Source organism: Sebastes fasciatus, chromosome 7, assembly GCF_043250625.1.
Source record: "Sebastes fasciatus isolate fSebFas1 chromosome 7, fSebFas1.pri, whole genome shotgun sequence".
Lineage (NCBI taxonomy): Eukaryota > Metazoa > Chordata > Actinopteri > Perciformes > Sebastidae > Sebastes > Sebastes fasciatus.
In genome coordinates this window covers 36,293,231-36,307,354 of record NC_133801.1, presented here as the reverse complement: position 1 = coordinate 36,307,354, position 14,124 = coordinate 36,293,231, and the positions used below count along the sequence as shown (strand labels likewise).

General features: G+C 47.2%; 1 protein-coding gene across 1 annotated transcript; it reads right to left on the bottom strand.

Annotated features, from left to right (window-relative positions):
- Positions 1–7,558: 7,558 nt before the first annotated feature.
- Positions 7,559–14,007, bottom strand: LOC141770710 (uncharacterized). Its single transcript, XM_074640556.1, has 3 exons — positions 13,845–14,007; positions 10,835–10,983; positions 7,559–10,390 (listed from the first exon to the last, which is right to left on the bottom strand). Exons 1-3 carry the CDS (start codon positions 14,005–14,007, stop codon positions 9,386–9,388), a joined length of 1,317 nt encoding a protein of 438 aa, XP_074496657.1. The 3' UTR covers positions 7,559–9,385.
- Positions 14,008–14,124: the final 117 nt, after the last annotated feature.

Genomic DNA, 14,124 nt, shown 5'->3' with positions numbered 1-14,124 from the left:
GAAGCCAGATACCCCAAATACAAATAACTACAACTAATATCACAACAGTGAAACTCAATGAATAACATTAAACATATTAATACAGGTACATTCTAGAAATCAAAGTTGAACAGTTTTGCTCAGCCATGTGTTATTGCTACTGCTAAAGTAAGCCCTGTACGTTACCAGTCCATGGAAGAAAAGGGTTTGTAATTCCATGTGTTGAAGTTGTGGTTCCAAGTCAAAGATGTCGTCTTTGCTGATCGGAGGAAGCTGATCGCTCCAATACTTCTTCCCAGTAGCTTGATAGCTTGGTGCTAACTTCCTTGCGGTTGTTGCTGGAAGTTAGTTGGTGAAAAGGCAGGCTCTCGCGTCCTCTGCTTTAGAGGTTCCTTGTGTTCCTATGGCTGTTTCCTAACAGGCCATAGATCAGATCATAGATCAGAGAGCAGAGCTGCTTCTGGTCTGGAGAGCAGCAGCTCACCTCCACAGGTCAGGAGTGAGAAGGTGAAGAGCAGAAAGAGGCGGAACAAAGAGATTCCTCTAGTTTTGTCCTGGGTGAATTTCACACCTCTGTGTGAATGCTACCGTAGCCAATGGCTACTGAGCTTAGTCCACAGCCAATGGCTGCATGACTCAAGGATCCTGAGAAGCATAGTTCATTGTCTTTGCCACCAGAAATGATAGGTCCCTACCCCTGTGAGAGCTTCCAGAGATTCCTCAATTCTGGACAGGGGATAAGCATCCTTTCTTGTCTTGGCATTGAGCAACCGGTAGTCCACACAAAGCCTGATCTCTCCAGTTGCCTGCGGTAGCGTTGCCTCACTGGAGCATTGTCCACCAAAGGAATCTCATGCTTCACCAGTGTAGTACATCCCAGGTCTCCCTCTCCCTGACTGAAAACTGTTCCATGCTTCTGCAAAAGCTCTATTCCTCGATGTGTCTGTTCAGAGGAGAGGTTAGACTATGACAAACTGGACAGATCAATGGGTGGGGGACTCACTGCACTCACTTGTTGAAACATTGCTATAGTGTTCTGGTCCTCTGTCCTCCATGAGGACTGTGCTTCCTGATTGTAGTGGGTCAACCATGTGCAGTTCACCTAGCTGTGTGTGAGGCTGGAAACAAACATCTTCCGTGCCCAGGGATTTCAACGCTGCCCTTGTGGACAGAAAGAAGGGCTGAAGACAAGAGAATGCCTGCCGGGAGAGTATTTCCTGTCGTTAGGGGTTCAAGCAGTACTGAGGGGAGGGTGACGTTGGCAGCAGAATCCACTTCACGGAACCAGCAGGAACATGGATGGCTCGACCATGAACTTTGGCTTTACCCAAGTACCCCTGTGTGCTCGAAGCCTCGATGCGCTGACACGTGAAAAGTGTTTTCTTCCACTCCTTACTGGCAGCTTGGAGGACAGTTGACTGATAAAGACTATGGCCAAACTGTTCAAAGAGCAGACGGTAACAGCAGCCAATGATGTTCATTCCTAAGAGATCCGGCATGGCCTTTTGTTGTTGCGTGGGCTCACCCTGGGGGTCCTCTAAAACCAACACGCCCGTTCATGTCAGAGTCTGGTCTTTCCCAAAACAGTGATATCGAGCTCCATGTAACCTTGTAGGGGATTTTTAGTCTATTAGCAGCCTTAAGGCATAACCAGTGACATCTCTTCAGCAGCCCGACACCCTGTGACTTGAAGTGCTTCTCGAAAAAATCTTTCTCTGATCGTGGTGACCATTGAGCTAGTATCCAAGAGGCAGGGTACCATAACCCCACCCATGCTGATCTCCACCACTGGGCAGTCTCCAATAAGTCGAGAGGGATCTTCCATTTGATCTTCAGGTGAGCCCACAATACCCTTTTCTGGTGGCTGGCTCTCTGCACCAGAGGGGTCTGGTTTCCCGACGGCTGGTAGTCAGTCAGGCCCCCTCCCACTACCTGACTGTGGACCTTAACTTCAGAGCCAGAGCCTCTATGAGTATTAGAAGCTGTTAAGTGAACTCTACAAAACCTAGCAATATGGCCTGCCCTATTACAACGGTGACAAATTGGCTTGCCATCTGCTTGAAAGCGAAAATGCTTAGCTTAGTTTGGGATTGTATCACTCTGAGTAGGCTGTGAGGACTGTGCAGTGACATGCTTCATAATAGTGTAATAAATATGGGTTTCGTTTGGATGTAGCAGGAAAACACTGCCACTAAGTCAGAACCTTCAAATAACAACAGAATACAGATGTATACCAAATATAGTCAATCTTTATTATCAAAACCTAACAATTCATAAAAAGGGAGGAGAGATACGCGGAGGGACCTGTAAGTCCACTGAGCATCCAAAGCTCTTACAGATGTGAAATCACACAGTTAACACAGGGCTAGACAACTAACTTAAGGCACACCACTCGGACACAGCACGCTATCACCCTCTACTGGAGGCACTGCAATTTAACACTGGTCAACCCACACTGCACACTCACGGCAATACACAAGTCACCACTTTAAGGTAAGAGCTCCGGATTCAGGATCGTGACTGATCTTCCCAGCTGCTATCCCTCCCCACTATTAAAAAATGTCTAAACATAGAACACAATACTATCTAAATAAATGTACTTAGCTCGCCCGGTTGACGAGAACCTCCCCCGCTTGGGACGCCGTCCAACTCCCCGGGGAGCGGCTGCGTTAAACGGCGTGGACGTGGATGGAACACAGCTGGCGTTGTCGTCGCTGTGGTGAACCCGCACAAGCGAGGGTGGCTGCTGGGCGTCGGTGCTGCTTCAGTGGGTCAGCACAGGGAGCGCTGGCGGCTACTGCACTCTCTATGGCTACATACAGGAAGCAACAAACCTCCCCTCCTCACACTGGAACCACTAACCCCCTATCTGGCTGACTTCCTCGCCGGCAGCTCTAACAGCTACGAACGATCCCTCCCGCCTGCAGAGTGCCAAGCCGCCGTTAACAGATGCTCCAACCTCGACTCCCCTGTCTCGACTGCCTTTTGTCTCTCGCAATTTTGTCTCTCGCCTGCAATCAGGCACACCTGTTGTCCATTCAGTTCATCAGCCCATTCACATCACACTTTCCCATCCTCTTGACCAAAAAGGACTCGTCCTCGAGTCACTATGGTGACATCTGGTAATCTCGAGACCACACAGGTAGCTTCCGCTGTCGCCTGGACGTCCACCTTCAGCTGATGGTGCTACCGACGCTTGGTCCTCCTGTTGTCCCAAACAGGTTACAGTCACTGCCTCTGAAGAAGACCCTGATGGAAAGACGGATGGGTCCTCACAAGAAGAGGCTGGTTCAACGGCAGGTAGGTTTCCTTGTGGGGCTCTCTCGGTTCTTCCAGCATCCTCCACAACAGGGTTCAGGTTCTCCCGACTTGCTGGTGGCGTCCTCCCTCATTCAGGGACATCCCGGCCGTGCTGGCGAAAGTGGACCCAACTGGCACCAAACTGTACCCCAGAGCGTCGACACCGGGGGGACCTGGTCGGAGGGCTCGTCTGTTCCTTGCCCCTGGACCCTGAAGCTGGAGGGGATGGTACTGTAAAAGGAGAAGTAAAGGGCTTAAGTCGGTTGAAATGAACAACACTCTCTGTACCTCCCTCTACTGGCACTAGCCTATACAGCACTTCAGTTACCCTAAATTGACCTTTGTACCGCCTCTGCAGTTTGGGACTCACCCCACGCTTCTTAGCCTTATTCTGCACCCAGACCAGTTCTCCCTCAGAATAATCCTGGAAATTTGCCCTAAAATCATAGGACGTTTTCTGCCGTTCTGATGCCCTGGCCTGGTGCCCTTTAACTGCCTCTATCACAGTAGACAACGTGTCTCTCAGCTTAGACACATAATCGGTCACTGAGGCAAATTACTCTTGGTTGCCTACATTTAACATGATGTCAACAGGCAAGACAATTTCTTGCCCAAACAGGACCTGATATGGAGTGTGAGAGGTGCTAGCATGGACACTGCTGCAGTAGGCCAACATTACATAAGGCAAGAGAGTGTCCCAGTTCAACTGACTATCCTCCACAAAGAGGGCCAGCATAGACAAAAGGGTACGATTATAATGCTCAATCAACCCATCAGACTGGGGATGGTAAGGGGTAGTGCGAGACTTGTGAATATGCAAAAGTATACACAATTCTTTAAACAGCGTAGACTCAAAGTTGCAACCTTGGTCGGCGTGGATACTGCGTGGTGACCCAAAGCGACAAACCCACTCCTCTGTCAAAACTTTGGCAATGGTGCATGCTTCCTGATTGGGGAGCGGAAAAGCCTCTGTCAACTAAAATGTATTTATTTTTGCTAGGAGTCTCTGGGAGAGGGCCAAGAATGTCAAGTGCCACTCGTTCAAAAGGCCTAGAAGTAGATGAGGGCTGCAAAGGAGCACAAGGCTGTTTTCCTGAAGACTTACGGGAAGCACAATCTACACATTCTCTTACCCATGCCTTAACGTCTCCAAACCACCCTGGCCAATAGAAACGGTCCTTAACCTTTCCCTAAAGTTTCTGCATCCCCAAATGGCCTCCAGTAGAAACACTATTCAGCTGTTCTAAGACTTTAGGCACCATTGACCGGGGCAGCACCACCTGCACTTGGGACGCAGCATCAGAATAGACAGGAGGAATTCTCACTAGTCTAGAACCCTGCATTTGAAGCTGATTCCATACCGGGGCGTATCTCCGCAGTTCAGGGTCTTCTGGCATAAGACTATCAACCTGTTTTTTACAGTCAATTATCTGTCTCAACTCCCTGTCATCCATCTGCGCCTGAGTCAATTCATCTATCTCTCCTTCCTGACAGGACACCAAAGAAGACAAGGCCTCTTGCATTGCACACACTTTTTGGGTAACCGTGCCCATCATTCCCTGGGAAGGATTCTGATCAACTTGTGTTTTTTTTTCTAGAAAAGCTGGTAGCCTGGAGAGAGCATCAGCATTAGTATGTAGTTTGGCCGGACGATGAATGATCTTGTATTGAAAATTGGCTAGCTGTCCTACCCAGCGGGCCAACTGCCCCTCCAGGCCCTGAACATTATGCAGCCACCGCAGAGAGTTATGGTCAGTTCGCAAAACAAACTCTTTTCCTAACAAATAGTGTTTAAAGTGTTTTGTGAAGGTCACCATGCTCAAAAGTTCTTTTTTTGTAGTGGCATATTTACGCTCTTGTTTTGTAAGGGCCCTGCTAGCGTATGCCACAACTTTCTCCAGCCCCCCCTCCTCCTGAGACAGCACTGCCCCAATTCCCACATCACTCGCATCTGTATCCAAAGTAAATGGTTTACTGGGGTCAGGATATGCCAACACAGGAGCCATATCAGGCTAGCCTTGAGTCGCTCAAAAGAATCAAATCAAATCAAATCAATTTATTTTTGTATAGCGTCAAATCACAACAGAAGTTATCTCAAGACGCTTTATATATAGAGCAGGTCTATGACCGTACACCATAGTTTAGAGACCCAACAGGATCCACCAAGCGCACTGTGGCCAGGAAAAACTCCCCGATTACTGGGAAGAAACCTGGAGCAGAACCGGGCGCAGGGCGGGCGGCCATCTGCCGAGACCGGCTGGGGGGATAGATAGATAGAGAGGGAGTGAGAGAGAGAGAGAGAGAGAGAAAGATAGAGAGAGAGAGAGAGAGAGAGAGAGAGAAGCAGCCACAATAGTAGTCTAGCAGCTGTAATAGCTAACACAAGTAGGACTGATAACACAAAACCAACAGTGGTGGATGGAAAGAGTGATAATACAACTATCGGAAAGCCAGCACTGTCCAGCATCTCTCCTCAGTACGTCCATTGGTAGTGTGGGACGTCCCTGCGATCGATGCCCGTGCGTTGGTTCCTGCAGCATCAGCATGCTTGCTGGGAGCTCATGATGTCGTTGGCAGTGATTGAGAAGTGTTGGAAATCCCTCGTTAGCATTGGTAGTCCCTCGTACAGACGTAGTTAATTAGGGATGGTAGCAGTTGGTGTCAAGCAGGCACCGACGCGGCAGCAGATGCAGCCACAATACCGGAGACCACCAAGATCCAGGTGAAACCCTGCTCCAAGTGTACCCCTGCTCCAGGTATAACCTCGCTCCCGGTGTGATCCCGCTCCAGGTATGACCTCGCTCCAGGTGTGACCCCGCTCCACAGTTAGCTGCGAGACAAGGAGGCACAAGAACTCCCGGGAAGGAATGAAGTTAGTAACAACATGGACATGGGACATGAGTATCTACAGAAGGAGAGGGGAGCTCAGTGTGTCATAGGAAGTTCCTTATGACAGTGTGTCATAGGAAGTCCCCCGGCAGTCTATGCCTATAGCAGCTTAAGTATAAGCGTTATCAAAGAGGAAAGTCTTTAGCCTACTCTTAAATGTAGAGACGGTGTCTGCCTCCCGGACTGAAACTGGGAGCTGGTTCCAGAGAAGAGGAGCTTGATAGCTGAAGGCTCTTGCTCCCATTCTACTTTTGGAGACTCTAGGAACCTCAAGTAACCCTGCATTCTGTGAGCGCAGTGCTCTAGTGGGGTAGTAGGGTACTATGAGCTCTTTAAGATATGATGGGGCCTGACCGTTTAGCGCTTTGTAGGTGAGGAGGACAATTTTAAAATCTATTCTGGATTTTACAGGCAGCCAGTGCAGAGAAGCTAATACAGGCGTAATATGATCTCTTTTTCTAGTTCTAGTCAGTACACGTGCTGCAGAATTCTGGATCAACTGGAGAGTCTTAAGAGACTTATTGGAGCAGCCTGATAATAAGGAATTGCAGTAATCGAGTCTAGAGGTAACAAATGCATGGACTAATTTTTCTGCATCATTTTGACACAGGATGTGCCTGATCTTCGCAATGTTACGTAGATGAAAGAAGGCAGTCCGTGAGGTTTGTTTTATGTGAGAGTTAAAGGACATATCCTGATCGAAGACAACTCCCAGATTCCTTACGGTGGTGCTGGAGGCCAGGGCAATGCCATCTAAAGTAACTATATCATTAGATAATTTGTTTCAGAGGTGCTCAGGGCCTAGTACAATAACTTCAGTTTTGTCTGAGTTTAACATCAGGAAATTGCAGGTCATCCAGGTTTTTATGTCCTTAAGGCATGCTTGAAGTTTAGTTAACTGGTTTGTTTCGTCTGGCTTGATCGATAGATATAATTGGGTATCATCTGCATAACAATGAAAGTTTATGGAGTGTTTTCTAATAACATTGCCTAAGGGAAGCATATATAAGGTAAATAGAATTGGTCCAAGTACAGAACCCTGTGGAACTCCGTGACTAACTTTGGCGTGCATGGAGTACTCATCGTTGACATGTACAAACTGAGATCAATCTGATAAATAGGACTTAAACCAACTTAGTGCAGTTCCTTTAATGCCAATTAAATGTTCCAGTCTTTGTAATAGGATGTCATGGTCAATGGTGTCGAAAGCAGCACTGAGATCTAGCAAGACAAGTACAGAGACAAGTCCTTTGTCCGATGCCATTAGAAGGTCATTTGTAATTTTCACTAGTGCTGTCTCTGTTCTATGGTGCACTCTAAATCCTGACTGATAATCTTCGAATAAATGATTGTTCTGTAGAAAGTCACACAGCTGACTGGCAACTACTTTTTCGAGTATTTTGGAGGTAAAGGGAAGGTTAGATATAGGTCTAAAGTTGGCTAGGACCTCTGGATCAAGAGTGGGCTTTTTAAGAAGAGGTTTAATTACAGCTACTTTAAAGGACTGTGGTACATAGCCTGTTAGTAAAGACACATTGATCATATCCAGTAAAGAGGTGCTAACTAGAGGTAAAACTTCTTTAAGCAGTCTAGTTGGAATAGGGTCTAGGAGACAGGTAGATGATTTAGATGAGGAGATCAGTGAGGTTAATTTGGGGAGATCGATAGGAGAGAAGCAGTCTAAATATATATCAGGTTGTACAGCTGTTTCTAAGGTTCCTAAGTTTGAGGATAAATTGGTACCAGTTGACGGTAGGAGGTGATTAATTTTGTCTCTAATAGTTATGATTTTATCATTAAAGAAACTCATGAAGTCACTACTACTGAGGGTTGTAGGAATACATGGCTCAATAGAGCTGTGACTTTCTGTCAGCCTGGCTACAGTGCTGAATAGAAACCTAGGGTTGTTCTTATTTTTCTCTATTAATGATGAGTAATGGGCTGCTCTGGCATCACAGAGAGCCTTCCTATATGTTTTAAGACTATCTTGCCAGACTAAATGAGATTCTTCCTGTTTGGTGGAACGCCATATCCTTTCCAGTTTCCTCGATGCTTGATTTAATTTGCGTGTTTGAGGGTTATACCATGGAGCTGACTTCCTTTGTTTTACTAACTTCTTTTTTAGAGGGGCAACAGAATCAAGTGTGACTCGCAGTGAGTCTGTAGCACTATCTACAAGATGATCAATTTGGGTAGGGCTAAAATTAACATACGAGTCCTCTGTTATATTGAGACATGGTATTGAATTTAATGCTGATGGAATCGCTTCCTTAAATTTAGCTACAACACTATCGGATAGACATCTAGTGTACACACTTTTATCTGATGGTGTATAGTCTAGTAATAAGAATTCAAAAGTGATTAAATAATGGTCTGATAAAAGAGAGTTCTGTGGAAAAACAATTAAATGTTCAATTTCAACGCCATATGACATAACAAGGTCGAGGGTGTGGTTAAAGCGGTGAGTGGGTTTATGCACGTTCTGCGAGAAACCAATTGAATCTAATAAAGAGATAAACGCAGTACTGAGGCTATCATTATCAACGTTCACATGAATATTAAAATCACCTACTATAATGACTTTATCTGTTTTCAGGACTAAGCTTGATAGAAACTCTGAGAATTCAGATAGAAATTCAGAATATGGGCCTGGAGCGCGGTACACTATAACAAATAAAATTGGCTGTAGTGCTTTCCAGGTTGGGTGTGAAAGACTAAGAACAAGGCTTTCAAATGAGTTATAATTTAGTTTAGTTTTAGGGTTTATTAATAGGCTTGAGTCGAAGATGGCTGCAACTCCACCTCCTCGGCCGGTGTCTCGAGGAATGTGAGTATTAATATGACTCGGGGGAGTGGATTCGTTTAGGCTGACATATTCTTCCTGACACAGCCAGGTTTCAGTAAGACAAAATAAATCAATGTGATTATCTGATATTAAATCATTTACTAGTAGAGCTTTAGATGACAGAGATCTGATATTTAAGAGTCCACATTTAATTCTCCTCTTTTGTTGCTTTATTGCAGTGCTAGTGTTAGATTTTATTAGATTGTTATGTTTAACTCCTCTTCTGTTTACTTTTGATTTAATTAATTTAGGTGGGGCAGACACAGTCTCAGTTAGGTTTGGGGTTAAGCTATGGGTGGGTAACTGCTCTAATGGAAGCGCAGAGAAGTGTGTAGGACTACAGCTCTGCGTCCTGGAATGACCCCTGGTTTGTCATGGATTTGTTCCACCAACAATCTTGGTCAGATTTCTGGATAAGAGAGCCGCACCATCCAAAGTAGGATGAATGCCGTCTCTCCTAATCAGACCAGGAATTCCCCAGAAAGGGTTCCAATTGTCAATGAAGCCCACATCGTTTGCTGGACACCACCTCGACAGCCAGCTGTGGAATGACTTCATGCGGCTATACATGTCGTCACTGGTCAAATTGGGGAGGGGACCAGAGAAAACTACGGAGTCCGACATTGTTTTTGCATATGCACACACCGATTGGACATTAACTTTAGTGACCTCCGATCGACGTAACCGGGTGTCATTACCACCGACGTGAATAACAATCTTACTGTATTTACGTTTATCCTTAGCCAGCAGTTTCAAAACAGATTCAATGTCGCCCGCTCTGGCCCCCGGGATGCAATTAACTATGGCAGCTGACTTCGCTAACTTCACGTTCCGCAAAATGGAGCTGCCGATAACCAGAGTTGGTTTCTCAGCGGGTGTGTCGCTGAGAGGGGAATATCTGTTAGAAACGTGAAGCGGTTGGTGGTTAACCGTGGGCTTCAGGGTACGACTATGCGTCCTTCGGACAGTCACCCAGCCTCCCGGCTGCTCGGGGGTTGCCGGGGGACTGCTAGCAGAAGCTAAGCTTGGCCGGTCTGCACCGGCTAGGGGCTGGCTAACTACAGAAGAAGCTAAAGCTAAAGTGCAGAACCGGGCTTCTAACTTGCTAACCCTCGCCTCCAATGCAGCGAATGCACTACACAATAAAAACTCAGGACCACATGTACCATTAGCTCTAAAGGAGGCAGAGGAATAACTAAACATAAGACACACAGAGCAGGGGAGAGCAGGAGAGGGAGAGAGAACAGGAGAGCAGGAGAGAGCAGGAGAAGGAGAGAGAACAGGAGAGCAGGAGAGAGCAGGAGAGGGAGAGAGAACAGGGAGCAGGAGAGAGAAGGAGAAGGAGAAGCCATCGCTAACGGCTATGCTACTGCTAAGCTACTGTTATGCTACGGTACGATAGCCCAGCTAGCGTTAGCCGAGCTGAATATGTGTGGTTAAGTCTCTAAAAAGGAGCGAGTTGTGAGTGCTTAAGCAGAACTAGTGTAGGTATAAATGTAGCGGGTAATTAGCCGCTGTAATGAAGAGTATATAACTATATTGCCCTGGATGTGCTAGAGCAGCTACAGAACACAGCAGCACACAGAAAGACAGGCAACCGGAAATGAGGCAATACGCTTACCGCAAGCACGTCAGTACGTCCCAACAAAGAATGCTGACAATCCTCCTTCGGAAGCGCCTCCCTTTCTCTGCAAGCTGATGTAAAGGGCGAGCAATGTCCGTGAAACCCTTTACAAAACGCCTATAATACGAGGCTAGCCCTATAAAACTCTGAACCTCGGTCAGATTTTTTGGGACAGGCCATCCCCTAACTGCCTCTACCTTAGCGTGGTCTGGCATCACCCCCTCTGCGGAGATGACATGCCCGAGGTAATGGACTTGCGTGGAAAACAAGTTACACTTGGATGGCTTAACTTTAAGGTTGGCCTGCCGGAGTTTCTGAAACACGCCATCCAGGTGCGTCAGATGTTCTTGAAAAGTCCGGCCAAACACAATTATGTCATCCAAATAAACCAAACAAGTGGTTCACTGCAAATCTGCAAGAATCAAGTCCATCAACCTTTGGAATGTGCTGGGCACGTTACAAAGTCCAAAACTCAGGACATTAAACTCAAACAGTCCCTCGCGTGTAATGAAAGCAGTTTTGTGGCGATCTTCTGGATGCACTTCTACCTGCCAATAGCCACTCGCCAAATCTAGGGTGGAAAACCAGCAAGCATGACTAAGGCTATCCAGGGCGTCATCTATTCTAGGAAGGGGGTACGCATCCTTTCTAGAAACATCATTGAGCTTCCGATAGTCAACACAGAACCGCAACCCACCCTGCTTCTTTTTTACAAGCACTACAGGTGCTGCCCATGGGCTACAGGAAGGACGAACTATACCACCGGCCAGCATTTGTTTTAAATTGTCAGTCACTTCTTGCTGTAGGTGGAGGGGAACCCTATGTGGTTGCAGCTTAGGGGAGGCCTAGCCTCCCCTGTGTCAATCTTATGTAAAGTCAAGTGAGTTCTGCCTAAATCAGTCTTCCCCTGACTAAACACCGAGGTGTTGTGGTGCAGTAACTGTCTAATTGCCTCGAGTTCCCCAGGGGAAAAGCCCTTTTCCTCCACCCCAAAGGGGCTCATAAGCATGTCGACTAACCAAGGCTGCAAGTTGTCTCTTTCTGCACTGTCCCCATACTGCTCTACTTCATCTCCCACCTCAATGTCAGTGAACAGTGTACCCACATTCATGCCACTCTTTAGTGTTAGCGCATCATTGGTCATATTGATAACACGTACCGGCAGTAAGCCCTGCTCAACTTTGCAGACCACTCAAGCTACCAATAGGTCACTGTTTAGAGAGGGAGGTGGAGGGTTCCAGCATTCCCTCTGTATAATCCCCCCACCCGCTCTGGACCTGACCCCAAATGATGGCCTCACTGCGTGGGGGCACTACTGTGTCAGACTGAACCACAACTGCCTGGGGCTTTAATGATGGGTTAAGATCAACCAGGGGAAATAGCTTGCCCATAATCCGGCAAGTCTTCTTCCCGAGGTCAACCACAGCACCATATTGCGACAAGAAGTCATAACCAAGTAGAATCTCTTCCGAGGGAATATCAGAGACTAGAAACTCGGCAACAAGCGCAAGGGAATCAAACTGACATACAGTCTGCCAGCACCCTACAATATGCATCCCCCCACCATTAGCTGCTGTAGCCTTGCCCGCATAATTTCCCAATTCACATTTTCCTTTAGTAACAGAAAGCCACAGTTGTTTAGGAATGACGGAGCATGAGGCTCCAGTATCTACAAGTACATGACAGTCAAACCCACCTACTTTAGCTTTACGATAGCCGGAACCACCCTTTAAGCTATCAGGGGCCACAGTGGATAGAGAAGGGGGGGCGGACATTTGGCCCTCTGTGCACGCCCCCTCTAGTTTTTCTGCAGATAAGGACAATCACGTCGTATATGCCGATTACATCCACACTCCCAGCATCCCCCTTTGCGGTCAACATCATATTTAGGTGTGGACACACGAGTTTGGACTGAGTGGGGTGAAGGACCCAAACCTGGAGGCACAGGGGCCGATTTAGTTGGGTCTGCTAGTGCCTGTACAGAGGTTTGCAGAGATTTAACTTCCTGTCGCAAACCTTCTACAACCTTGAGCAGCGAATCAACTTGTTCATCACTGGCAGACTTCTCAGCGACCCCACGCACCCTAGCATCTGGGGTGGAGCAACCATTCTCTAGGCCTCTGATGAGGTCAAGCTCTGCAGCAAGGTTAATGGCATCTTCTAGTGTAGCAGGTTTAGCACTACGAAGGCTGACACGCAAATCTCCACTTCCCACATGCGCAATAAAATGGTCTTTGGCTTACAGGTCCTGTGTGTTAAGGTCTGCAAAGGGATATGCTTTAACAACCGACCGCTGCAGGGCAATTCCAAATTCTCGCACGGTTTCATTATGTGGCCTCCGCCGAGAAGAAAAGTTAGCCCTGTTCCAGTCGGTGCTATCACATGGGTCCAAACATCTACCCATTGCTTCTTTCAACAAGACATAGTTAGCTTTAGCCATTTCTTACAACCCACTGTAAACCTCACGAGCTCTACCTGACAAAAGGAGCCCCATAAATTTCAACCTCAAGGGTTCATCCCAATTATTAACATCAGCAGCCATTTCAAACTGCTCGGCCCAATCAGCCCATTCTCGTCCTGTAACGTTACCAGTAAAAGTCTCAGGCATAAAGACTGGATGAAGAGTCACCGTCTGACTATTACTGTTAGACAATGAGGGAATGTTTGACTGACTCGTACCTGCCACTGCAGGTCGAGGTGGGTTATTTTCAGGTTCTGACATTCTATATTTTATCCGACCGCTGCCACCAGTGTAATAAATATGGGTTTCGTTTGGATGTGGCAGGAAAACACTGCCACTAAGTCAGAACCTTCAAATAACAACAGAATACAGATGTATACCAAATATAGTCAATCTTTATTATCAAAACCTAACAATTCATAAAAAGGGAGGAGAGATACGCGGAGGGACCTGTAAGCCCACTGAGCATCCAAAGCTCTTACAGATGTGAAATCACACAGTTAACACAGGGCTAGACAACTAGCTTAAGGCACACCACTCGGACACGGCACGCTATCACCCTCTACTGGAGGCACTGCAATTTAACACTGGTCAACCCACACTGCACACTCACGGCAATACACAAGTCACCACTTTAAGGTAAGAGCTCCGGATTCAGGATCGTGACTGATCTTCCCAGCTGCTATCCCTCCCCACTATTAAAAAACGTCTAAACATAGAACACAATACTATCTAAATAAATGTACTTAGCTCGCCTGGTTGGCGAGACCCTCCCCCGGGGTCTGCGTTTGGGACGCTGTCCAACTCCCCGGGGAGCGGCTGCGTTGAACGGCGTGGACGTGGATGGAACACAGCTGGCGTTGTCGTCGCTGTGGGGAGCCCGCACAAGAAAGGGTGGCTGCTGGGCATCGTTGCTGCTTCAGTGGGTCAGCACAGGGAGCGCTGGCGGCTACTGCACTCTCTATGGCCCGGCCCTGACTACCTACAGGAGGCAACAAACCTCCCCTCCTCACATTGGAACCACTA

Coding starts and splice junctions, on each gene's coding strand:
- LOC141770710 (XM_074640556.1), bottom strand. CDS start 14,007: ATGCCCAGCAGCCACCCTTTCTTGTGCGGGCTCCCCACAGCGACGACA. Junction 10,984..13,844: donor TCGCCAACCAGGCGAGCTAA/GTACATTTATTT, acceptor GGACTTTTCAAG/AACATCTGACGCACCTGGAT. Junction 10,391..10,834: donor TGATGCCAGACCACGCTAAG/GTAGAGGCAGTT, acceptor GCATAACAGTAG/CTTAGCAGTAGCATAGCCGT.